Genomic DNA, 26,826 nt, shown 5'->3' with positions numbered 1-26,826 from the left:
AGAGCCAGAAGCGAGTCACACAGGAAAAACACCACAAGTGATACACACCAAGAGACATTAATGCATGTTGACCAAAACAGTAAAATAACCACACAAGTCCAGCTGTGTTTTTACATGTTTATTCACTATCACACTAAGTGCTCCCATTTCAAGATTCATCTCTTGGCCTTGCTCTTACACTTTTACATCATTTGGAGTTAACAAAGTAGAAAGAAGACCGTTTATGATCTACAAGGCGTGTGTGCCAAAACTTTGTCAGCCTCCCCCCCCCCCCCCCCACTAAAAAATAATAATAATAATAATAAACAAAATACATGAAATATAAAGAGAATAATGAGAAAACTGATGTCATGTGCAAGAGCCCCTCCAAAGCCAGAGTGCTAGATGAGGTGGGTGTAGGGGCGCCTCAAACCAAAAGGGGTTCCTATTCTGCCGACGTGAGATACTCGGGCTATTTTCCAGTCAGGAGAGGCTGTTGACTCAGGTTTGGCCGGGTCTTCAGGTGCTTGTAGTTTCAAATTTAGGGTCTCGGGTATAATTAGGGGCAGTGGCCTGGGGTCAAAATGGAATCTCAATACATGTCACTATTTTTGGGATTCATAGCTGAACGTCTTTTATTTAAGGGAGGTGCATCTTTGAAAAACAAAACAGTAATGTGGGACCAGGTCTACTAGACAGGTATGGGGAGGGAAGAGAGCAAATAGAGTGGAGGGGAGATAGTTGGCTGGATTAAAAGATCCCTCCTTTAGAGCTGAAGGCTAGTATAGAGTTCGAGGATGTTTCAGAGGGACACTAGCTGGGTTTAGGAGTACCAAGAGAACACTAAGGCTTAGCATTAAACTGAGCAGAGAGCTTCTGCGGAACATCAGGAGGTCCTGTATACATGCCCCCGTCCTCCAATGACACCCCTGTTCCCACAGCCAAGCAACAACTGGTTCCCTAACACACATACAAGTATCCTTAAATCCGTTTCCTGGGGCTATGTACACTCAGGCACAGGCTTAATCAAACCACAGGCCTAAAAAAACAAAACTGATTGATCCAACAGACCTGACCTGGATAAACCCACCCACCCCGATCCCCACCTCAACTCCTCACTTAGAATGCCCACCCCCACTTCCCCCAGTCTCCCTCCTGCAAGTCCCACCCTCCTGTGGGCGGGTTCAGCGTGGAGCTCAGCGGATGGTGTATCTGACATAGGGCACCTCCACGTCTTCCTCTGTCTGGTCGTTACAGCACAGCTCAAACACCAAGGCTTTCACATGCTTGCCCAGCTTCTTTTTGGACACCTTGGTGACAATCTCAGTCATCCTACAGGACACAGAAGAATACACTTAGGACAATGAATGACACACTCAAATTAGATTTTTGAAGAGGTGCATCAAGAAAATGTACTCACGGCAAGTCCAGTCTCTCTTTGAGTTTGGCACCAGGCATGAAGAAGGAATAGAGCATGGACACTCCCTGAGAAAGCATGGTGATCTCCAACTTATGCTCATTCTGAGGAAGAGCAGAAAAACAATAGAGTTTGGTTAATTGTGCGCCAGAACCCACGCAGCGGTTAAGTGTAGAAGAGTTGATGAGAACGTACTTTAAAGTAATCCAGGAACTGTCGGAGTGTCATCTCCTCCCCATTGGGCTGCAACCCGGTGACCTCGAAGCGCTCCCACAACGTCCAATCAATTTCATAGTACTGCAAAAACAATAAAAAGTATTAGGATTGATGCCACCTCACAAACAGCACCCAGTTATTGCTGCTCTTTGCTAAAACACATTAGGAGCAGGGTATAAGAATATTTAGATTTCTCCTCAGCACACACTGATAACATCAGCATGAGAAGCTGAGTTACACTCACTTACACCCAGGCAGACAAACTTCATCAGCCTGGTGTATCGGTATTAGCATGGCTGGATCATCATCGGAGCTCAAGACATCTAATGACAATATTTAGGTAGCGTTTCAGAGCCGAACATCTTGAGTATAAAAGGGGAAATATTTTCCTACAGTGTGGACACATGATGCATCATCATCACATAGACATCTAAGCAGCTCAGACTGACACATGCAGCTGCCCACCTTGTGTTTGGGAGCAGCGATGGGCTCAGAGAAGGCAAAGAAAGGCAGGGCCAGGTTCATGAAGCCATTCTTGAAGGATTCCAGCTTCTTGTGTCCTTGGATAATCTTGATGAGCTCCAGGCACACCAGACCCACCACTGCGGACGTGGTAGTGGCGATGGCAGGAATGATCTTGCCAGCGATCAGCTTGCTCTGTATTGGATGGTGATGAGAACAAGCATAATAATAAAAAAATTAAAAAAAGACAACAGAGTTCATTATTGTTTAAAGAGTTAAAAAAGGTGCTTAATTCCAAATTCCCTGGCTAGCTAATTGTCACACTGCACCGCACTCAGACGGCGGTTACCACTGATAACAGCGTCCGCCCTCTGGTCCCCCCAGGTTAACAGTTAGCCCCCTTGCCTCTTCCCATTAACTGCTAGCTACCAGCTCAGCCGCAGCCTTGTTGAGGCAACTGAGGGTTGCCAGTTATTGCTGCTCTTTGCTAAAACACATTAGGAGCAGGGTATAAGAATATTTAGATTTCTCCTCAGCACACACTGATAACATCAGCATGAGAAGCTGAGTTACACTCACTTACACCCAGGCAGACAAACTTCATCTGCCTGGTGTATCGGTATTAGCATGGCTGGATCATCATCGGAGCTCAAGACATCTCATGACAATATTTAGTCATTAGATGAGCAGCTGAGGGTTGCCTCAACAAGGGAACGATAGAGGTGCCATTGATAACATTCAGCCACTAGATGTCGCACTTTCCCTCCCCCGATCTGTTGCATTCACTTCACAACAACCGTTTGCCAGTTCTGTCAAGGATGCATGCATGAGTCTTTACTTATAGTACAGCTATGTTGTGCGTCTGGGGTTTGACAGGATTGGCGGTGATTCGGGGAACCAGTAAAAATGTCAGCCCATGTTCTGCTGAATTACTTAATAAATGAGGTAAACAGAATGCAGCTCATTACTTGACAAGTTTGTTACACAACCTGTATATTTTATACAGACATACAAACTCGACAGACAAGTCGAGTGTTGCATCTTTAATGATAAGAGTAATAAGTCACTTTGCAACAAGTAACTATACATTTGTCACTGATACAGATTTTGGTCACTGTGCAGCAAAACATTTATTCAGCACCTTTCTAAAAGTTCTGTGGAGGTATTGTTTTAAAAAAAACTACATAATCACACATCTACATAAAAATGTTATTAAAGACAACATCAGTAAAATGTTAATGCCATAAAAATGTGTGCACCCACCTTGTGTCTGTCTGTGGGGGGAATGTCGTAGTTCTCTGCTCTCAGGTTGGATGATGCTACAATGAAGTCCATGTGGAAGTTGGCGTCATCATCCTGTTAACAAAAACAGGACTACATTTAGCGCAGGTTGAGGTTGCACTGAGGACTAACGACACAGTTGAGGTGATTACAGAGAAATGTAGATATAGGAAGAAAGACTGTGTACCTTCTCAAAGTCAATGGCGCACAGTTTGAAGTTGGAAGACTCGGGGGAAGGTATCTGGACCTTCAGCTCGTCCAGTCTGCAGTCATCTATATAAAAAGAGTTCAGTTCAGTACACGTGTCTCACAGCATCTGTAGTGAACCCCGACTTCAATTTGTAAGCCATTACCAACAAAAAAATCATTAAGATAAAAAACGTTTTAGCAGAATATCTATGACTGTAAATGCTTTGTTGTGCATACACAGATTTACACATCTTACCAACAGAGGAATTGCTATTCTGCAGCTCCTGGTCAGAGACATGGATTTTAACCCCTGAACGAGGGCTGAAGGGGGGCACTTTCACCTCCTGCAAGATCTTCACCACACCTGCACGGTCAGTGCTGCCTTTCAGGCCGTATGTCTGGGCAAACAGGTTTGCTCCGGCCACTACATAGTCCATGTGCAGCTCCTACAAAAGAGAGCACCTCTGTTAGCATTTAGTGATTGGATAGACAAAGCTCCGAGCAGATAATGGTCGAGTAAGAGTACGCAAGAAACACAATTGACCCATACTTACATTGCTAGTGCTGAAATCTAAACCGTGAGGACATCTTTTTGGGCCAGACCAGAAGGGGGCACCAGAGCTGGTTAGCTTAAAAAGACACGCATAATAAATTCATCATCAACTGAATCATTAAAATGCAAAACCTTAAAATAAAGCTGGGGTTGGGAATGAATATTTCATAATGATCGCTCCATAGAAATACTCAGTACTTAGAAGAATGTCATTGATGAAATTGTACACCTTTATTAGATTGCCATAAATAGAGGCAAGCATCCCAAGTCAACTGATTTTCATCATGTAGTGAGCTCATATGTACCTGCTCTGGGGGGAAGTTGTGCAGTAGCTGGCGGATGTTGTTGCTGTATTGGCACTGCCAGTGGTTGCGTGCCCAGGCTACACAGTCAGCCCAGCTGTGGGGGCAGTCTGTGACAAGACTCTTGTAAACAGCCTCCAGCACCTCCACAGGCTGAGCTCCGGGGAGCTTCAGAGTACGCTCCATGAATTTAGGATCTCTGTAAGGATAGTGATCGTAAACATCAGCTGGTTACAAACACGGGAAGAGCCGTCGCTTTTTGTTTGCCGTTCACCTAAATCCTATGCCAGTTTAGGCATAGGATTTAGGTTTTTAATCGAGGTTTAAATATAGTCTGTAGTACTGCAAAAGCAACAGCTTCTTAATATCAAACCTTAGGCGGACCTAGATTAGCCCTCTTACAGATTGAGGACAGACATGAAGCAAGCTTTTACCAGCTTCAACTAGTAATGCAAAGAGAAGTCATTTTGCCAATCTGAACAACTTTCATGATGAAAAAAAGCATATCATATAAGTAACTACAATGATATCACATCATCACTTTGGTATGACAAGGAGGCAACTCACGACAAGTACTGTATGGCGTTCTCTGGTGGCTGTTTGAATAGTCCCTCAAACTCATCGCGGGCCCACTGAACAAAAGATCAATGACACACTCAATGCACTACATCAGAAGTACAGTACGTGTTACACTAAAAACAGTTTCAGATTGAGTCGACATTATCTAGGGCTGGGCAATAAAATGAATTACTCCATTTAATCATATTGTGTCACTACTGACAGTTTGCTCGGTCTCTGCCCCTCGAACGCAGACTGGCCAATCATAGCATCACTTCTATGCCACGCTAGTGACAGACGTTAAAACATCCTGCTTTTGCTTTTTAACTTTAACAGTGAATAAGGTAAAGCGTCCCAACAGACGGACCTTTAAGAGTAAAGTATTTTTTGTTTAACCAGAAACAGCTGCAATATCTCTCGCTAAATACACAAGACTCCATTGACAAAAGCTTTAAATTGGCTTTAAATACATTCTTACCAAAATCTGTTACATGACATATTTAATAAATCTATACACAATACATTATTTTATGCTCCACATATTGTCTGTACAACTACTGACCTGCAGTGTGTGTTCAATGGCATTCGGGAAGTTCTTGAGGGTACAGATGGGGATGGACTTCTCAGGTGGGTCTTGGCTGGAGCTGTACGACTCTGTGAGGAAGGGGATCACAACCTGGACGTTGCCTTTGGTACCCAGAGTACCAGACTCCAGTAAGGGCTTACGGTAGTACACACACCTCCGATCCATGTACATACCTGTTCAACGGGCACAGACAATAAAAGAGTGGGATGTATGCTTTAAAGAGTCAAGATCAAAAATTTGATTTTCTAAAAAAATGTTTAAAAGATTTGACATAATTTTAACTTCCGTGTCTCTTACGTGCGTCGACGTTGTCCAGTGCATTAGTCACGCCATCAAGGCTTTCAAAGAAGTCGTCGTCATAGACCCTCTCTGTGTCAGGGCCCACCCTGTTCTGATGACCTGTGATCCTGATGGAGGGGTTCATCTGCTTCACTGCAGCAGCTGCTGTGTCACTCTTCATTTTCTGTTACCACATACATACAAATTATATAAATAGTGAACAATTACACTTTCTGATCACATACAAACATCTGTATCGCCACTGACCAGCGTAAAACCAGTACAGTGGTCACTCTTGGTTTACTGATTTGTGGCACACAAAAATACTCGTAACTGTAGTTTCTGTGCATGAGTTTAAGTCCTACCATCAATAAGGACATTAAAACAAGAACTGCGGCCTACGGCACGTGTGTAGCGGTTATGGGTTCCTCAAATCACAATTTCCTTGTAACATAAGGTCACTGCATTTCATTTAGCACCACTTGCAATAACCAAGACGCTAATACAACGATAATGAGCCATTATGACCGCAGGCTTTCAGTTTCCTGGATTTAATGTTCTATCACGACATCATCCAGCAACAGCAGTTGAAGCAAGTGAACTCAGCACTGCTCGGAAATATGAAATTCAAATCGATAAATGGCCAACTAATATGAGCTATATACTCTACATCTACCATCAGACAGGGTCGAGCAAATATGATACTGACCGTAACGTCGGAGGGTCTGAAGAGGAACTGTCTGTTGAGGTTGGACTTCTCTATGGTGTCCATGTCGGTCACAATGACCTCGCCCTTCCCGCCTGCCAGTCCAATCATGGCAAAGTTTTTCAACAGCTCGCAGCCGATGGCCCCAGCTCCAACCTGGAATGAAGAAACCCCTCTCAGTGAGTAAAGCTAGGTTGCACTGTATGCGGCATTGGAAAACACTATTTATCAAACGACATCCATTTAAATTGCTAAGTAGAGATTTAGTCTTAAACCATAAAGACAGAGCATGCTTGCGGAACACCATGTCAAAAATATTTAAAATATTCAAATGTGGCAAAGTAAGAGAAGTGCGCCCGTTAAACAATATGGTTTGCCATTACAAAAGTTTTTGTCGAAACCCCCAAAATTACAAAATCAACAGTGTATTACATCTCTAAATATTGTAGGATTGTTGCTTGTGTCGGAACGTAGCCCAGGACGGCTCGGGCCGAAGACTGCGGGCTAGCAGCCGGGAAACTGCCAAAGAGGCGTAATGTCTGGAGACGGCAGCCTCAAAACTCTGCCGTTAAGGGGGAAGATAATGGTGCAACGGATCATTAAACTCACGGTTCGGATCGTATCAGCACAAAACAAAAAGGGGAGAAATTATAACTTTTAGAGATCCCTGTTCATGTTATTTTGCTGCTGATACTAATTGCCGGTCATTGATGATCCATATTGGCAGATAAAAATCAATTTGCTGTTTGATTATAGCAGCTGGTCTACAAAGCTCCAGGCAATATTTTTGCCACTAAACAACTAACTGTTGTGAAAATATCTAATTCAAACTACAGATTTTTTTTTACCCAGAACTACATTTTACGAGATCACACGTGAACACATCATGATAACGCCAAACACTCATTTTCACTGACCAGAGCCTGAACGCATCATAATATTACTGAGCAGAACCTACTTACATTGGCCATTAGCGGTGCTGCCATCATTACAAACACAGATTGGTTGTTTACAAATCATCATCAGAGATTGGCGACTAGAAAAGTATGAATGCTGATGTCATTGCATATTTTACTTAACATTGGTGGTTAGCGATCACCAGTAAAACTTTATTTCACATTGTGATGTTACCGTTAAATTGTGTAATTAATCTGCGGTTCAAATGTGTGGCAAACCGCGAGGGGGGATCCGTACAGATCACGGATCAACAATGGTTCGTTACAGGACTACTTGAAAATGTGTCTTTGAGGTACGTCTACACTCGCAAATACAGAAGGACGAGGAAAGGAGACGCTCAGCGCAGACACGGGTGTGAACCGTCCACACAGAGTGTAAAAACAGCACTCGTGGACTCATCATGACACATTTTGTCTAAGTGAGTTGAATGATGAGTCTGTGCTGTTACCGAGAGGTTAAAGCCACCGTGGTCCAGCGAGCGCTGCAGATCTAGATGCCCGAGATATTAGATTATCACCAGACTTATCATTTTAAAGCTCCCTTAGCAACAAGACAACAGAGGAGTTGTGTTGGAAAGTTTTCCATTGGCTGACTCACCAGGAAGTAGCGCTGTTTGGCCAGCAATTCCTGCAGCTTGGTGCCAAACACGGCAACCTGCCCATCGTATCGACAGTTCCTCTGGGAGAAAAAGATAGACAGAAAAATGGGTTTAACACCACGTTCCACCATCATGTGCCTCTGTCCTCAGTAAAGGTGTGTGATGTGCCGTGAACACCTACTGGGGCGCACTCTTCCTCTGTGAGCTCGACTCCTTCCTCTTCAGCCAGGCACTCCAGGGCATCAAAGTACAGCCACTGCCTTATCGGCATAAATTTTCCAGTGCAGGCCTAAAAGAACAATTAGCACATGAGAAAAATGTAAAGAAGCATTTATGACAAAAAAAAGATGTCGAATTATCAGCTTCGGTTCATTTAGCTTACGATAGCACGGCACCCATTAACCAGTAACTAAGAGATACATTTTTAAGGAAAGAGACCTTCTTCTTACTCCTACATTCCATTGACTAGTGGTGCAACGGATCATAGAAGTCACGGTTCAGATGCTATCACAGATCAGATAAGCACAAAAGAGAAAGGAGCAAATATAACTTTACGAGATCCCGGGTCACATTTTTTTCAATAAGGTTTAATAAGATTGTATTTTTATGGATTAAAACAAATCTGTTCTTAATAATCTCTATAAGAAAAGTTTGACCTGTTCATCCTAATTAGCAGAGGTCTTGCCAAACCCATTAAGAGGGGATGAATGAAAGTGTAAAGAGGGTAGAGCATCAGACCCTATTAGGGTAGTGTTTATTCATGCTTTGTAAAATACATGTAGTAAAAATAAATATCTAAAATTATTATAAATGATACAAAATGATTGTAATTTGAAGGCTATATTGTACAACTATAGAATTGAAAAAAAAAAATGCAACAAACAAAGTATATTCTGCACCAACATGTCATGTGCGTGCGTGTACATCCTGGTCTTAAGAACATTGAATCGCTTTAAACAAGTTAGTGCCGTACATGTCTAAACATGTCTAATTGCATGTCATTAGAAACAGCAATCTACAATGACACTGATAACCCATTTACTTACCTCACATGGCAGTATACCAAAAAAGGACTGAAAACATGACTACAGCAGATACTGTAGGACCGCAACTACCTCAATTTGCACACAGTGCACCACTCACCTTCAACACTTCCTGTGCAGCCAGACCTCCAATGAAGGCATTGATAGGGGCCAGGTCACCAGCAGCAACAAACGACAGCTTTTTGATAAGAGCATCATCCAACTGCTCCACTTTAGCTGACCCCGTCTGGGCAGAGTTCACCTCTTTGGCTAGCGCCAAAAACTCATCACCGTCAGCCTGGAATACACACAGCTCAGCATGTTACAACATACTTAAGAAAACTCACTAATAAATACTGATGAGTGTAAATGTTCTGCACAATTATTCATAAGTAATCCTACAATGATTTTAGTTTCTCTATTGAGTATGACCATTATTCTATCAAAACATTGATCAAATAGCACTGGTGGTATTTAGAATATTAAAATGATTAAGATTTACCTGGCTCCAAGGTGCAGGAAGGTGGTTGTGTTTCTTCTGGAAGGCATGGATAGCCTGGAAGCCCACATGCAGCTGTCCTGGACGCTCGAACTTGGCAAAGTCTGTCAGCAAGAACTCTGGCTCAGCGATGGAGGAAGAGATGGATTTCTGCACGTGAAAGACAAGCAAGATAGTGAGGTTGGACTCGTTCAAATATTACACTGGTGACAGCATAATCACATAATGTTGTGTCACCAGTATTGTGATGAGATTAGATGCAGTTTTGCTGACCAGTGGCAATAATGGGGGACCATGTCACGCTTCAAAGGTCTATAATGTTACTGTCTCAAACATTTTACATGGGAAAGTGACATAATGTGTGGAAATGGCAGCCACTTACAAAAGAGATCTTCTTGGGCATCTTGACCTGGGAGACAATTCCTCCTCTGATATAATCTGTAAAACCAGCTGTTTCACAGATGCTGAAGGTGTAGGGACCTGGACAGAGAAGAAATCATGTCAATTTTAAACCGTTACAAAACACACTAGCCAAAACTTGTCTTTTTCTTAAATAGAAACAGGTCTTACCCAAAACTTTAATTTCCACTGGCTGGCAGCCATTGAGCTCGATCATACCCTGAACCTCTGTGAAGGTGACATAGTCTCCGCTCTCAAAGCCATGACGAGTCTCATCAAGACATGTCACAACCCCTGAATTGTCCTGGAGAAAACAAAAATGAACAACGCTTGGTATCAAAATAAAATCTGCCTTGAAGCTTGTCATTCCTAACAGCAGCAAGTGGTTGGAAGAAGAAGAATGTTTCTTAGTCAGACGTAAGGACTAACCTTGGTTATCATGGAAATCATGGCAGTCAATGGCTGTTCTCCATTGGGGTCATACACTACCATGTCCACACCAAAGTCACAGAATATCTGGCTACAAAACACAACAAGTGAACATGCACATTAGACACTGACAGACGGGTATACATTCTATGTGAAAGGTAAAAAACAACAAGAGGTGTCAGACTCTTACCCAAACAGCCCACGCGTGTCTGCGACAATCAGCTTGACTCCTGTGTTGTGGCAGATTTCTCCCAGTTGGTGCTGCTCTTCCAGAGTGGAGTTAGTCAGCACTACCACCTAGGTCACAAGAAGACACATTTAAACACCAACTTTTCTTTCCGACTGCTGAACTGAGTGGGGCACTAGTTTCTACCTAAATTATACCTGGAACTTGGTCATGAAGTCTTCAGTGAGTGTTTCGGTGTAGGCGGTCACAGACACGTAGTTGTTGAGCTCAGCCAGACGGTGCTGACTCACCTCGGCTCTGTTCTTTCCCAGGTCCTCCTCCCGAAGGTAAAACTGACCACAAAATATATAAAATGTCAGGGAACAACCGATACTGCGTCAATCAAGCTTATGTGCCAGATATGGTAATAAAGGAAAATAGCCATCATGTTTACACAAAGAAAGGTTCTCGATTCACACCGAAATATCAAAATACAAAAAAAATATGCTAAATCTTTTCTATCTGCTCTCTCTTGGATGACAAATAGGAAAAAAAATAATAAAAATCACAGATATCATTTAGTCAGGTAAGGGACAAACTCAATGTAGTCACTCCACTTGGTCTCAGCAGTTTAAACAGCGTTTGTCACGTCTTAATCTACACAATGATTTATTTAGTGTGTTAATATAGTCTGTGCAGGAATTTATAAATATTTAGAAAAATGTGATCCAGCTACAAAAAAAAATTCCCCAGCAAATTTCCACAGCTTTCCTATTAAATATAAATGGCACATCAAATAAGTGACATATAGAAATATACATAGATTACTCAATTTAGCTTAAATAACAAAGGAAACTAGGGCAAATGCAAGTGGCTGAAATAAAAATATTTAAGAGCACAAGGTTAGACTAAGACTGGGTGATCACGGATGCACTCATACACTTCTGTAAGGTCACAGAGATCTCGCCTGAGCAGTCTATTCACACATGTCTGTCTGGCCCTAAATAGACACATCAGAATTCAGAGTCACAGGCTGGCAGACATAAACAATCTGTCCGCTGTAATGATTCCCTAAAACAGGCTTTAGCTCTTCTATGATTATGACCCAGAGAGGGAGGCCACCCACTGATAAATCTGGGTCAGCCCATGGTTAGCAAGGGTGGGGGTGGCTGCCTTTTTGGATGGCAACAACTGACTCATAACAGATACGAGTCACACTGCACTTTGGAATCAGGCTCAAACACAATAGCACACCAGATGCAGCTACAATAAAGAGGAAATGGCTGAGTGAACCATTGTCTGCCGGACTGAATAAAAGGAAGAAAAAAACATTGTACAATGAAAAAAAAAATTGGAATACGTGTGCATGCCTCCACACACCTGAGAGGAGAGGTCTCTCCATTCTGCCACTCCTTGGTCGTGCACAGCGACACTTTTAACTCCTCCCAGGATGACGTTCTTTGCAATCTCCACTCCAAGACCTCTCATACCAGAGATAAGGACATTGGAGTTCTGCATTCGCTTCATAGCATCATGGCCCAACACATAACTACAGAAAGAGAGAACGTACCATTAGAACAACTATGCATTGTTTAACATTCAGCCGAAAAATAAATAATCAAAATTTGTCAGTTTTCCTTCATCAGGACAAAAATTCACAAGACTTACAGTTGTCTGGAGTACAGGCCTTCATCGATCTCAGCATCATTGCCATTCTTAGCCATGCCCTGGGGAAACCACAAAGAGGGGTTGCAATTAGTTCATGTAACAGATTTTTACCAAACTTGTACAGCGTATGCTTTTGTGCTTACGTTGGCAGGTGTGTGGGACAGATCAGTTCTGACAGAGTTAGAGGAGGAGCAGTGGGATCCCGTCTTCGTCTCTGTTCCTGACAAGCGACGCTTCTTGGACAGCGGCGAGCTGGACATCTGTGCATCAACACACCCTGTTACGACTGGCCCATCAGGCACAACAAGCTGCCCCATATCTTCACTAAACTCTCAACCTTTACAAGTTTATACTAATTCATGGATAACGGATAATATGGCTACCCCGATGACGATGATTAAATAATTTAAGCAGACAGGGGCAACCAGTGTCCATATCATGGACGTTTTCAAAAGAAAATAATTTCAAATTAATTTGCAAATAAGTGAAAAACATTTGACTTAATGCCACATATCCATTATTAAGAGTATCCTAGCTAAATGCTACGTTTCCATTATTAAGAGTATCCTAGCCTAGCTAAATGCTACCCAATCCCCTTAATGTTGAAGAGAGGATTTCTAGTCCAGGGAGCAGCTGGGCTGGCTGCAGGCCAAACACAAATCTGCTAGAAAACGAACAGAGCCTGGGAAGAGCGATGAATAGCAGCATTATCACGTGTCATGCTCAGAGACAGGCTTGGCTGTTCAGTGCCATTGTTCATTGTACCGGTATTTAAGGGCCGCAAACATCGTTTCAAACAAAAACAGCTGAATCATTGAAACTTCACTGCGGTAAAGTGAACAACATGGTGGCCTGCAGGTGTGGACACAAGGACCGTAGAAAGCCGTTGGAACTATCCTCGGTTGGCAGATATAACTGGACGTTAGCAAATATGGTATTTTATAAAAATAAGATCATGGTAAAGTAACATTGTGATTAACGAAATAATCCGGTCAAATCCAGTCACTTCGGGAAGTGAAACAGGCCGCAGTGTCTCGTACATTCACACTGCACGGTGAACACGATCGCCTACAATTTCCGCATCCAATGCAGCTCAACTTGCGCCCCAAAAAGTCAAACTTAACCATTTATAAACCTTCCTACAACTGATAGACGAAGTTGGAATAAGTCTTACACAATAACGTTGCAACCGGCTAGAATTATGTAAAGTCACATTTTACTGAAACGGGAACTGTTCGCAGTTTGTCAAAAACGACAATGAAGGTACCGACAATGATACAGCAACGCGTTGACGTTGGTGCGGTTGCTCTAGTCATTTACACAAAATTAAAAAAAAAAAAGATTACATAGCCGTTACGAACCATTTCCATATTTTAACGTTTAGGATAAGGTTGCGTCAAATATTAGTGAACGAGACCAAGCGGAAACTGATTAAGTACGTTAGGTTGCGTGCCACTAATCGGTTAATGTTAAGTGATTGGCTAAGTGGAAAGAGTCGGGACATTAATAACTTAAGAAGCAAAAAACCACCACCCTGCTAGTCTTTCCATTAACGTTACCAGCTCGGCTTAGGCCTGCATCTCCCCCAGTGCGGAACACAACTTTACAAGCTAGCAAACCTAACGTTAGCTGTGTTCAACCTGCTCGAAAAAGACAGCAGCGGGGTTATTTTGACAGCTAGCTAGCAAAGCTCCTTTTTTAAATAGTTTAATGTTTCAATGCCTAAACAAAATAAACCATCAAACTTTATCACTCAATGTAAAAAAAAAAAAAATTTGCGAATGAAAGACTAACGTTAGCCATTACACTCGTGCTCCACTGATTTCTCTTTTCTTACCAATAATCCTTCTCGGTTCCTACCCGATGCGAACCCGCTCCTCTCCCGCAGTATCTAGATGTCAATAGTATCGATGAATGTAAATTCGACGATTGGTACAAAGAAAAGAAACGCGATGCGGTATTAGGCTGGTCTGCGCTATAATGTCGAGTCACTATGTCGTTGTGCTGAGAGTCTCTTCTATGTAATTGCGTTGCTGGCTTTGCGACTGCAGACGGGAACAAAACCAAAATGGCAGATGGGGAGAAAGGGGCGGAGAATCTGTGACGCATGGGCTGAAATATTCAGCAGGAAAGGGGTGATGCGAGCACGCTGCTCTGCCAGAAGCTCCTCTCATTGGCTGCTAAACATAAGCCAACGCGCTTTATACCCGCCCTCGCAACCAGAAGATGCATGCCATGTATATTACTGTACAATGAACTGCATGACCACAAGAATTACCGTGTAACAAACATCGTGCTATTATTTTTGTTAGAATTATTCTAAAAAATGCACAAAGCATGTCTGATGCAAGTGCACGAGCGCAGAGATCCAAACACATTTTCAACGTAAAGATCCATCTTATCGGTGCTGAATGAAATCTCGTTGTAGAACCAGCCAGCAACACAAAACTTACATACGTGACACAATGCATCACCCCTAGACTAACATCTTAGGGGGTATCCAAGTTGAACGTATTCTCACTGCAATGCCAATTCGTGTATTCAAGATATTTTACTTTCCCTGGTCCAGCAAAAACACATCATAAGTCTGATGGTGCCCCAATGATAACAGACAGGTACAACACTAGGCTACTTGCTAGTTAGAGTGATGCTGAGCGTCTAGGCCCTCAGTTACACTGAGGTTAGGGGTGAGCATTCCTTGCAAAGGAGGAGTATTGGGGGAGGGGGTGCCTGGCAAATGACAAAGGCCCAGGGAAAGAGTGGGCCGCATATTCTCGGGTACACATGTCGAGGGGATCCCCATTCTCATCGCTTTGCTGCGAAATGAAAAAAAAACCCCACTAATTACCATTATTCTGTCGGAGCCGACACGTATTGATATTATTAATGACACGTTAACAGACTTCTCAACTTGGCAAGCCAATAGGAGATACTAGCCAATATGACGTTACTGTGGTAACGTCGTTATCATCAATAGTCGTCCCATTGAAACGTTGACCAAAACACATCTATCGGGATGAAATGCCGTCAGTAGGTTCAAGCAAACGTTGCGTGATGCAAGTTAGCTAGTGTCTTCCTTTGGCCATCGCGTCCATCCAAGTTAATGTTTGTAGCCAACTAGCTTCCCAGCCACCGTTACCGTTAACGGTATTCATCACAGAGCACTACTTAAAACAGCACTCTCGTACACGTGAAATGTGCAAATTCCAATTTAGAGTTAACAGTTACGTGCCAGTGGCTTCTTAGCTTCAGTTAGCCGAAAAGGTTCAGCTAGCCGACAGCAACTAACGTTAATGACTACCAATAACGCAGATCAAACGACTGCGTAGTTGTTAGCTTGTGTGCAGTTAGCTTTCGAGCTATCTAGCCACCCAACGACTTTTTCCTACTTGTGCCGCTATGTTAGCTAACTAGCTAATGTTAGCCAACTAGCTGAGGCTAACACTACCAAGACGAGAGCTTATACAAGTGTGCAGAACTTACCACATCCGATATTACTCGGCCTGATCTGTAGTATTAAAATCGGCTTGTATTTAAGGAAGAAACCTAAAAAAACAATGTGACAATTCAACACTGCTGCTGATTGCAAACTGAAAAGTGTCAGGGTGGCGGGCTCTGTGTGAGTTTTTCCGCTGGACGGTTGCCTGACCGGCTGTTCCAGAACCGTTTCCCCTGACTCTATTTCAGTTGAATAAAAGCAGCAACATGTGCACGTTACAGTCACAACCACCGTCCCCGCACAGAGGGTTCACCGAAAAGTGATTATAATTGATTTATTGGAAGTATTTGTTAGTATTCTTCTTGAATATTTAACCACAACACAGAAAATGTAAAGTGTATTGAATTATACACTACTAAATTGTGTGATCGCATGTTAACTGTGAAACCAATATTTTTTTCACCCCCGTGCTTCTGCGAGTATAGACTAATCCGAAATGCACGCAGAGCCAGATGGGACTTGTAGTCGTGGCTTGATAATGTAATGCCTCTGTGTGAAATCATTAGATAACGGTTCTTTCAGCGTTTTTTTTTTTTTTTTTTACTTTTATTGAAAGACTTGCAAACAGAGCACAGTTTACATAGGGACAGAATAGTGGAAGTCTAGACTTGTTCAGGAGAAAAGCACATAACTCGGTATTACATAGATCCAAAAGCAGAATGAACGTCGAAAATATTTTTTTACATGATAAAAAGGAGCAAAGATAGACAGTACCAGTCCAATTGACAGTAGGCCTACCATAAGTTGTGGACACAACTGGAAACAAATGAAAACAAACTTTCTGGGCAAAACTTTTGGAGAACTTTGAAATTTTCATGTGTGTGTGTTTGTGTTATTGCAAAGCCTTTACACAATATCTTGTGTCTTAAAATCTTCGTCAACTCTTCAACAGGTGTGGAGCAACTCACAAGACTTTGAGCGACAGTTCAAGTTTAAATACAGTATACCGTTAAACAAATCCCTATATCCAGCAGCCAATGGGAGGGCTTAATGAGTGCAGTTTCACTAATGTCTGTACAACTCTGTGACTGTAAGCGTACGATTTAGCAGCCTCACTATAGAATGAATAGCTATATAAAAAAAGGAAGAGTAAAATAACGAAATGGGATGAGCCGATTTGAAAAAAGTAAATGTCAATTTGGATATGAGGAAGCTTACAACACGGGAGAGCAAGAGTTAGGAACCCCCTTCTTTGTAGGTATTTACAGTTTGTAGGGAATAATGCAAATCACTTCCTTGCTGTAACTCTCACAATCAGTTGATCATTTTACCAAGCTATTCCTACTTGTGTAGTTCCATAATTTGTTACCTGCGCTGAGTGCTTGGATTCCAGCATGAGGAGGTTGTGTGGTAAGCATTCATGCGCACAATCTGGATTTGAGATGCAAACTCTCTTTCTCTTTGCAGCTGTCCTACAGAGAGATTCAGTGCCCTATGATACTCCCCCTACACTCCAGTCATGAGAGTATTTGAATGCCTTAGGGAGTTTTCTCGCTATGTATTCTCAATATGAACACACAGCCAAACCAAACAACATTGCATGATTACTTTTCTTCTGGGGAGTAAGTGGATGATACCTCTGGGAGAACATTTTTAAAACCTCAATGGTGTCGTGTATTGCTTCATGGACACCTGCTTCATAGCCCCCTACCCATCCCAGCTCTGGGGGACTGGCTGGAACGAGCAGCATCCCTCTGTCCATCTGTATCTTCCTGCTCTCCTGCAGCCTGGGGTGAGGATTGTGTGGGTGGGGAGGGCGGGGGATAGGAGGGCGGAGGGATAGTAAGGTGAGGGATAGATGGCAGCACAGGCCTGGGAGAGGTTGGAAGAGGTGGAGGAGTGGCTGAGGTTGCAGTCGTGGAGTGCTGTGAGGAGCGTGCGCGGGAGGTGGCAGGCGAGGCGTGTGTGCTCCTGGCACGTGATGGTTCAGCGGAGCAGTCACTGATTTGCTCAAGCAGCGAGGGCATGTCTCCCTCAATCTTCTCCAGCACTGCAGCCATTTGCTTTTCTATCTGCTCGATCACACTGTCCATTTGCCAGTCGCTTGTAGCGCTGCTCCCGCCTCCTCCATGTGGTAGCCCAGTCCCATACATCCCTACTCCTCCTGCGCTCGTATACAAGGAACTGTATGGACTCCCATAGCTCCCTGCCATCCCCATCCCTACATTAGCAATTTCTGGATTGTATGGTGTGGCATGACGGCCCAAACTAGCAGAGCTGCCTACGGTATAACAACCCGGTCCTGTCGCAGGATCTGGCCTCGGTATGCTAAACTCAGAGCTGTATCTGTCTGTTGTCCTGGCATCCCTGTCCCTCCTACCCACTGGGCTAGCATCACCCCTTAACCTAACTCCTGGTCCTACATCCACCCCAGTTCCAAGCCCCATTGCTGAAGTGACTGCCACTGACCGCTCTGCCACTGCCTCAGGTACTTGTGTCTGACACCAGCTTCCGTCAGGCTCATACCTCTGCTCCCTCTGTGTGGCTGGCCTCTTCTCTGTTGAGCCGGTTCCAGCTGCAGGGGCTGTGGGTGGAAGGCCATGGAGCGTTGCAGCCATCTTACGTTTGCTGCTGGGATCAGGGGAGGCGGATGTGTGTTTTTTGTCAAGTATAATGCCTGAAGAACCGTCCGACAGCTTGGAGGGGTCAGGTATCATAACGGGAGTCGGTTTGGATTCTGGAACAACTTTATTTTGACCCAAATTGGCAGCCATTTTCCTAGTTCCATCACCTACTGCTTTCTTTGCACTGGCCTGATCAGGCTCATCCTGTGCGAGTTTGGGGGTGGCATTTGTTTGGCTTTGTTGACTGGAAGGCTCAGGAATATCTGATGGGGAAGTTCCTACCGATGGGCCTATACTCATCTTTACCTCATCCTGTTTTTCTCTGACCTTACTCCTTCCCTCATCCTGGTCCATACCCACCGGTGTATTTTCAACAGTAACTTCTAAAGACACACAACTTGAAGTAACCCCTCCATCACTTGTCCCTTTGTCTCCCTCATCACTTGTCCCCTGGGACACACCGCCTTCACCATCTCCGGCCTCCTCACTGCCCTGAGCCTCGGCTGAACTGTCATTCAGTGCTTCTGAATTCTTTAATCGTTGCATGAAGGTGGTGACACGGATCGCTTTCTGCAAAACAGACAAAGGCAAAGAAAAAAGGAGAGAAGGATAGCGATGTAAAGAGAATTAGATTTACATCATGTCGCTTTTTTCATAAACACCCATATTGACTTGTTTCCCTAAAAAACTTTGATACTATAGTTGGTTATGGCAAAGCATAGAAAATAAGCTTTGAAGACAACCACAGCACCATGATTTAGCATCATCATACTAAGCGCTGAGATGTGATTAGTGTGAAGTGACAGAGCAGTAAGATTGGTGCCAGTTGTTTACTTCCAGGATGCTGTGACACTTTGTACCTTGGTTTAAATCAATCTCAAGACTCACTCTTTCCAAGCCACTCCTTGAGTGCTTGTTGTCTAGAAAAGGTAAATGAACACATCTGACTCCTTTCGATCTACAAACACTTAAGGAGTTAGGGAAAATGTGTGACCTTAGAAGTTGTTTCTAAACCAGGAAATTGATTCTCTGGAAGTGAAAAGCCATTGGGACACAGACATGTCACTGAATACAACATGGCTTAACTGAGAAGCTTCTGTACAGCTTCAAGTATGACTTGAATGTAACACTGAGGTACAGTATGGGGCAATGAGCCAGGATTCACGGAAGAGGAATGACAGAGGGCCTTATAGTTCAAATCACTGCTGTTCAACAGTCCACAGTGGCCTATATCCGTTATATCCTTTCCATTTCTCCCTCTCCTTATCTACACAGATACAAAAACTACACAAGCAATGAGCAAACCCTTTTCCCCGTTGCTGTTCACAATGTTGTTTTTACCAATCTGGTTTCATAGACTAGTGCAGATGAGGAGTAAGAAAGGAGCAGAGCGGGCCACTTTGAACATCTGGGCCTTAATCCAATGAAGAAAAGTGGGGCAGAGTGGATGGATATCTTCTGGGACAGGACAGGAGTGACAGTGGGCAGGAACAGAGCCTCTGAGGAGAGTTTCACCGGTCCAAACATGGTCAACACATCTTAAGGCTGACTGAGGTTTAACTGAAGTGTTTGCCGATTGGTCGATTACTTTAGACAATTTTTCCAATAGAAACCTTAATTCAAGGGGTTGATCAGCCATTAGAAAGATGTTTTGTTATTGATTCATGCCGGACTGAAGGTAAGTTTCTGCCCATGCTCTGTCCTTCCACTCTCCCTCTTAATGAACTACAATACCTTCAACTCCTGCGAACCATATGGGGAAAGAGAGAAGAGGGTTATAACTATTACTTATGCTGTCAGGTCAGCAGTGCCATCTCGACTTACTACTTCTTGGTCTTCAGCATTCATTCCCCTAGGACATCCCTTTGACCACCACCAAATCATTTCTCAAATTTAAAACATACCTCTCCATGCTTGTATGCTGAGCTACAGTAAAAGCACCTCATGTGCAATCATCATTACATATAGTGCCATTCTATGCTGCTTACTAGGCTATAGTATCACCAACTCTATTTACTGCTACAGGAAGAGAGTGAGAGTGAATTCATACCCGCCATTTGGCCTTTGCAAAGTTCTTCTCAAACTGGGCACACACACCATCCTTGAGGTTCTTCTCTGATGCGCCATTCCCTGCAATCCTGGCACAGGTGACAGACAGCATACAAGTGAGTACAAACCCTGTGGATATGAGCCAAAATATGCTTGCTCTTGTAATTATGTGCACACATTTACCATTCATGCCAAAGTGCATCCTGCGCGGTGATTCTCAGCATCTGGTCCACTTCCATGAGTCGACAGACAAGCTCCTTAGCTGAGAAAGAAACAATGAAGACAAAAGGTCAATTTAAGACGAAAAATATGTACATTTTCATAAATCATGAAGTATGATTTGGTTTGGTTGTGAAGAGTGAGATATAAGATAGTCATTTTGAGCTATGTGACATCTAATTTTCTCACTGCCAATGCCAATGCCTCATGTAATTGAAAATGTAACTTTGTATGTATTGCCATCTTGTGGTAGAGCTATGTACCTGCAGGGGAAATGTCATCCCAGTATGGAGAATCAAACTCAAATTCACCGCCAACAATGCGACAGAAGATGATGCGATTATGTAGATCTGTGTTCTCCTCCTCTGTTTCATCATAAAAAGGAGGGTTACCTGACAACCTGCAAAAAGGGAAACATACATAAAAAGACAGAGCAAAATAAGTTATATTGAAACCATGCAAATAACTACTGGATATATCCTTCATAAACAACAAAGCAATTATTCAGTTGAAATTGCAGCTCAGTTTGTATTGGCTGGCTTGCTTTGGTAACTTTAATGATGAAGACTCACAGTATGAACATAATGACACCCACAGCCCAGCAGTCCACAGGACGACCATAACGATGACGAGCCACCACTTCAGGAGCTGAAAGACGAGAGGGGAGTGAGATCAGAAGACATGAAAAGAGAGGAGTTGGAGGAGGGCGAGAGTTAGATGCCTTCAATTCTGTTTCACTGGGTTCCGTGACTGTTTTTCACTATAACTGTTTATCTCTGACAGATTTTGATCTTCAAAAGCACATGGAAGTAAAGACATCAAATAGGTAAAGTATGCCCGCAGGGCTTTATTCACAAACAGCCCTGCAGGCAGGAGGCAAAGCTAATAGAAGGACGTGTGAGTGGATGAGAGATGGAGAGATGGAGAAACCCAAAGAAGTAAAGTTATACTGTACATAAAAACAGATCTACAAATAGTGGAGAGTATCATACCCAGGTATTCTGGTGTTCCACAAGGCTCTGTCATGGCTCCGTTCTCAAACCGGGACAGGTAGAAATCTCGCAGAACTACTTTGTTGTGGTTGTTTTCTGTGTAGTACATCAGGTTTTCCAGCTAAATAAACGAGGGACAGAATTAACTTAATTCAGTATTCTCATCAAAATACATGCAGACTGAAACCCTACACACTACTGAAGAGGTTCAGTGCTGCACATATATGGGAATTGATAATCAGCAGACAGCAAATGATAATATCATTGCAACCTGTAGAAAATCAACAATGGCACACCCTTCTTAAGCTCAAGGTGTGATGAGTCAACAATTACCTTTTCTATTATTACGTTGCAATTTCACAACAGGTGACAAGAACAGATCAATCATTACCACAAAACTGTTAATGCTTTATTTCAGACTTTTAGGTTTTGGAAAGTTGTCTTTACAAATAGATGTTATTTTGTATAAAGGGATTGAAAAAAGTTACGTTTTGTACATTTAAACCCGTACAATGGTTCAACCAGACTCACAAGACAAATGGCAAAAAGAGACAAAGATCCCTCTGACCAACAGTTGAATAAGAATAGAAGAAATCACCATGTCATTGGTAATAGAAACTGGAAGCTGAGCATCAAAATTTGTGCAGATCTAAATAGGAACAAGTTCATGTTTCAGTGCCTATAATAAGCTGGCATTCTAACAGGTGTGTTGCTTAAAGCTATTCTTAAACCATATTGGAATTGAATCACAGAATATCAGCTGAATATAATACAGACTGACAAATCACAGTTTGAACCTATTCAATCTAATCACTGAGTAGACATGGTTCCAACAGTATATATATATTTGGTTTTACATGTCAAGCTTATTAAAATTAAGATGACACAAGTACAAACTGCTAGCAAGAAGAAATGGATCTTGACAAGGCAGATAAGGCAAAAGAATAACCAGAAACATATCTCCTTGATTAAGGGAGGGATCTTGGCTTTCTATTTCTGATCTGAAAATGTAATCTTCATTCAATTTTATGAGTTCACAGGATATTTGAGTCCAGACCATATAATGTATATACAATATAGACGGAACAAAATCCAGCTTCTACCAGTAGGGGGAGTCTGGAGCCTAAGACATGAAGTAATCCCATCCTAATGGGTTAATAATGGGGGCTAAAGATATGAATCTGTGTCTGTGTGCCTGTATCACGTGAGATGAAAGCAATGAAAACCGTGTTTACTCCCTTGCTAAAAAGGTTATCAAATGTTGAGTCATTAACTGAGATGGCAGTGCAATGCTTTTATGTGTCTCCAAAGAGATTCATCAGACTATACACTGAAATAACTTTCGGGGATGTGATGAAAAGTTTAATCATTTAGTACATTTCTTCCTGTGTTTCTAGAGGCAAGTCACCAGTCTTTTTACAGGTTTGGTAATGAAAGTCACTACACCTGCACATGCCATAATGTGGGGAAAGGGAGTGAGCATGTACCTTCAGGTTCCTGTGAACTATGTTGAGGGAGTGTAAGTATGCCACAGCCTCGAGGACCTGCCTGATGACATTGGAAGCGTCTCTTTCTGTGTAATTCCCTTGGTCTAGAATCCAGTCAAATACATCTCCTCCGGTGGCACTGCATGCAGTCAAACACACGAAAACATCAGCACACACATTGCAATATATATACAAATCAAAAGCTGGTGGGACTGTTAACCACATGTTGCAAGTAAATAATTTCACTTTAATCTTTCCGTAACACAGTTATCAAAAGCCTTGTGCTCTTGTTTTGTTTTCCATTAGTAAGACAATCTGCTTCTACTAGCCTAAAGCTTGCACTGCTGAGCAATTACAAATCAGTGTGTTGGTCATTACTCTAAAAGACTTGGTTAACTCTAGGGAGTGCATAAGATGAGTGTGATCATCACGTATTGCCCTCAGCAGGAGGACTATTGGCTGGGCAAACGTGTGAGCGATGAACAGACACCAACTCATAAACAAACTGATCCACACAAAGAGGACTGCATCACTTATCTCAGTAACAGAAGGGAAATAATTTTGCCACTCAGCTCCAATCAATGTTATTGCTTTCCAATGCAAATGTGAAAAATGCACTCGTCACAAGTGACGCGGATTGGGCCCACTCTGACGTATTGATCCCGAGGTCTCTGTAGAGACCATATTATGGCGAAGCAGTGCTTCAGGAGCACTGAGTAATGTTGAGTGTTACTCGAGCAAATACCTCATAAAATCTAACAACTTCCTCTGTTCCTGAGGGGAGAAACAGAGCACACAGTAATAAGAGGGTAGACTCAACCCCGACCCTCTAGCTGATTGATTTGTGTGTGTTAAGGCACATGAGGGCACATACACAATTAAGACATGCACACTTAAGTACATATTGTTCAAGAAAGAGAAACAGTAAAGGAAACCCTTACAGTTCCTGGATGATTAAGTATTCTTTCCGGGTCTCGAATGTGTCTATCAGCTGCAGGATGTTTGGATGGTTGACCCTGGAGCAGCAAAAGAGAGTCACAGACTGTAACCTTACAACAGTGAAGAGTCACACATGCAACTGAAGGGTGATAACCATTCTCTGGCCTTTTAATAGCCTTATATACAAAAAAGACTGTGTGGGCGTAAATCTCTTTTGTCAAAAACATTGCAAAGTAGAAGGTTCAAACATCTGAGCTTACATTATTAAAGGTTATTGCATGGATTGTGAGATTGTAAATGTTCATATCATATATGTTCAAATAACAAATCATTCTCTCATCCTCCCTCTCTCCGCCTCTCTCCATCCCTAAATCATACATCCATCTGTCCACAGACCAACTGCGTACAATTTCAGGATCATGATTTCGTTCTTGGCAGCCTTGCGGACTTTCCTGCCGTCTTTCTTGAGGAATTTCTTGCAGACAAACACCTTGTCTGTCTGTCTGTCCTTAGCCAGGCACAGCTCGCAGAACTCCTTCCTACGCAAGAAGACGAAAAATAGAAAGACAGACAGACAGAGAAAGGCAGAGAAGGTAAATATAATGTTACAGCACAAAATAAGTGTAGATGTTTTTGATCACATCTCAAAAAACAAGGCCCAAGAGAGACACAGCATACGGAGACAAAGTACACTGGATATTTTAGTGAAATACAGTGAAAGACTTTAATTGGGTGAGTAGTCATTGAGTAGGTTAAATAGTCATGAATAACAAATCCGAAATTGGTCCGTCGCTGCCATGAGCCGGGCATCATTTGGTTTTGAGCCTTTGGGGCATGTGCTTCAGCCAAATGGATTGTGAGAAGCTGTGTGATGCAAAATTAAACTATATACTTCATATTAAATGTTACATGCCCCAATAGATACCATCAGAGTAATTCAATGGCTCTCTTTCTTTATAATGTTGACTATTAATGACATATGTCATAATCTTTCAAATATGTAAAAATGCACAATTTCTTTCTTACCTTAAAGTCATTCTAACACATTCATGTGGATAGAGCTGACATTCTAATCTTAACCACAGCCTTATCACCTTCATCTTCCATGTTTTCCTCAAATTAAGAGCATATGTACAGCAAATGTGTGCACTTAATACTGAGTTAATGTTTGTGTGTGTTTGTTTATGTGTGTGTGTGTGTGTGTGTGTGTGTGTGTGTGTGTGTGTGTGTGTGTGTGTGTGTGTGTTATATAAAAGATGAACAGAAATCTCTGAGGCCAGATGCTGATCTGGATGCTGATGCCATATGGCCTCTTACGCTGATTGGTATGAGTGAAAGTGTGTGTGTGTGTGTGTGCCTTCAATGTGTCAAAGAGAGGTGTTTATGAGAAGACAACTTTCAGTATTTGGCCATTCAAGCAGCAGTGATTCTACAAACTCTCTGAGAATATGTCCAAAAGATTATTTTAGGCATGACACAGAATATTTAAACTGGATAAATGATAGACTTCCAACAGTGTGTTTCATGAACTGTCATGATCAAAAATGTACAGACAATTGGTCAGCTAAAATTTGAAAAATGTGTCTCCTAAGTCTGTTGGACACTAGCCTCATGCTATTACCTTCTGTCATTTCTTCAGTGAAAGCGTTTGATATGCCAAACCAAATCTGCAGGGAAAATGATCCAATTTGAAATAATTCTTGAAAGGAATAAAGACAATTTGGGAATACTGGAATGTGTCCATGAATTCTACATGAGAGAGGAGGGCGAAAAAAGGCAACAGAGAGCAATGCTTTAAGCGTTATGGTACTTACGCTCGGAGGACCTGTCCAATCTCGTATTTGTCCGTGACATCAGACATGCTATTGTAATTCCGCCCATCTCGCAGGGCAAGGCACCCAAATGGCATGACGGCATTCACCTAAGAAATAAAGACAAATACATTTCAATCACATCATCAAAGGGGGAAAGTAAAGCATGAATTATTTTGATGACACCTTAAGCTAACAGACAGATAAAGGGAATACAGAGCAGCATGGACAAGCATGTTAAAGAGGAAAAGAAGTACTGATGAAACATTATGAAAGTCTCCAGTGGTTGAAGTCAGAGACACCAAGGGAGATGCTATTAGCCTTGAAAATATACAGTATATTGGAGAACCACAGATACAGCCAAGTCCATTTCTGAACAAATCTGGATACTAACGCTTCTGGCAGCCTGGTTGCGTGCCAGCCCTGTCAACAGATACTAAGCTACCCACTGAGCTTCTCTCTACTCTGCTAAAGTCTACAGATTCTGTGCAACGTCTGTCAATCTCAAGTTAAACTTTATTTATAAAGGGCAGTGTCCCTGCGTCCCTAAAGCAGCTGGCTTCCTCAGCAATCACTGGAGGCCTGAGTAACACTGACACTGGGTATCAATGACAGGGAAAATTATTTTTTTGTTTGTAGTTTGTTTGTTTGTGTGTGTGTGTGTCTGTGTATGTTTGGATTTGTTTTTTGATGTAGATCAGAATTCATGACCTTTTAAACGTGCTAAACTTGCTGTGAATGTGAATGAATTTTAATTCATCCATAAATGCACTTAAAAAATCTGTCTGGAGGAAAGAAAATCTCTCTCTCTCTCTCTCTCTCTCTCTCTCTCTCTCTCTCTCTCTCTATATATATATATATATATATATATATATATATATTTATACAGTATATATATATATATATAGTCACTTTATTTGTATCATGTCCACCCTTAGCTTGTGACCCCACAGGAGGGCCCAAACGCCCAGGTAGAAAATCAAGGATCTAGATAGTGAAT

The 26,826-nt window shown here is 42.4% G+C and overlaps 2 protein-coding genes and 2 non-coding genes across 5 annotated transcripts; all 4 read right to left on the bottom strand.

The window, feature by feature from the left end:
* Positions 1-103: 103 nt before the first annotated feature.
* Positions 104-15,939, bottom strand: uba1 (ubiquitin-like modifier activating enzyme 1). 2 transcript variants are annotated; one of them, XM_076096724.1, is made up of 26 exons: positions 15,750-15,939; positions 12,410-12,526; positions 12,267-12,325; positions 11,979-12,147; positions 10,817-10,951; positions 10,623-10,729; positions 10,433-10,523; positions 10,175-10,307; positions 9,987-10,084; positions 9,608-9,754; positions 9,227-9,403; positions 8,265-8,372; positions 8,083-8,163; positions 6,532-6,684; positions 5,841-6,006; positions 5,520-5,716; positions 4,967-5,031; positions 4,403-4,598; positions 4,099-4,173; positions 3,801-3,990; positions 3,543-3,628; positions 3,338-3,430; positions 2,078-2,269; positions 1,592-1,693; positions 1,400-1,500; positions 104-1,311 (listed from the first exon to the last, which is right to left on the bottom strand). In XM_076096724.1, exons 2-26 carry the CDS (start codon positions 12,524-12,526, stop codon positions 1,176-1,178), a joined length of 3,174 nt encoding a protein of 1,057 aa, XP_075952839.1. In that variant the 5' UTR covers positions 15,750-15,939; the 3' UTR covers positions 104-1,175. The 2 variants fall into 2 exon arrangements, with proteins under 2 accessions (XP_075952839.1, XP_075952831.1); XM_076096716.1 differs by lacking the exon at positions 15,750-15,939 and adding an exon at positions 14,104-14,313.
* Positions 1,805-1,925, bottom strand: LOC142960835 (small nucleolar RNA U6-53/MBII-28). Its single transcript, XR_012956429.1, has one exon. It is a non-coding gene; the product is annotated as a small nucleolar RNA U6-53/MBII-28 (small nucleolar RNA).
* LOC142960824 (small nucleolar RNA U6-53/MBII-28) lies at positions 2,602-2,722 on the bottom strand. The gene has a single exon (XR_012956418.1). It is a non-coding gene; the product is annotated as a small nucleolar RNA U6-53/MBII-28 (small nucleolar RNA).
* Positions 15,940-17,402: 1,463 nt separating the features above from the next.
* camkvl (CaM kinase-like vesicle-associated, like) lies at positions 17,403-25,924 on the bottom strand. Its single transcript, XM_076091355.1, has 11 exons — positions 25,830-25,924; positions 24,423-24,554; positions 24,018-24,092; positions 23,077-23,215; positions 21,590-21,710; positions 21,170-21,245; positions 20,861-20,997; positions 20,562-20,640; positions 20,380-20,467; positions 20,064-20,072; positions 17,403-18,899 (listed from the first exon to the last, which is right to left on the bottom strand). Exons 1-11 carry the CDS (start codon positions 25,922-25,924, stop codon positions 17,403-17,405), a joined length of 2,448 nt encoding a protein of 815 aa, XP_075947470.1.
* Between the last annotated feature and the right edge of the window lie 902 nt (positions 25,925-26,826).

This window comes from Anarhichas minor, unplaced genomic scaffold, assembly GCF_050575085.1.
Source record: "Anarhichas minor isolate MPS153535 unplaced genomic scaffold, ASM5057508v1 ptg000003l, whole genome shotgun sequence".
NCBI classification, from domain to species: domain Eukaryota; kingdom Metazoa; phylum Chordata; class Actinopteri; order Perciformes; family Anarhichadidae; genus Anarhichas; species Anarhichas minor.
Note: the sequence above shows the minus strand (reverse complement) of the source record. Positions and strands in the feature narration are given on the sequence as shown.

What these genes read in the sequence shown, in the direction of transcription:
- uba1 (XM_076096724.1), bottom strand. Translation starts at nt 12,526, where the DNA reads ATGTCCAGCTCGCCGCTGTCCAAGAAGCGTCGCTTGTCAGGAACAGAG. An exon ending in GGAGAGACCTCTCCTCTCAG is followed by an intron (nt 10,952 to 11,978) that starts GTGTGTGGAGGC and finishes TTTTGTGGTCAG; the next exon opens with TTTTACCTTCGGGAGGAGGA. An exon ending in TCAGACCCTCCGACGTTACG is followed by an intron (nt 6,007 to 6,531) that starts GTCAGTATCATA and finishes ATGTGGTAACAG; the next exon opens with AAAATGAAGAGTGACACAGC.
- camkvl (XM_076091355.1), bottom strand. Translation starts at nt 25,924, where the DNA reads ATGCCATTTGGGTGCCTTGCCCTGCGAGATGGGCGGAATTACAATAGC. An exon ending in TACTTAATCATCCAGGAACT is followed by an intron (nt 23,216 to 24,017) that starts GTAAGGGTTTCC and finishes GACTGCATGCAG; the next exon opens with TGCCACCGGAGGAGATGTAT. An exon ending in TGGAACACCAGAATACCTGG is followed by an intron (nt 21,246 to 21,589) that starts GTATGATACTCT and finishes CTCGTCTTTCAG; the next exon opens with CTCCTGAAGTGGTGGCTCGT.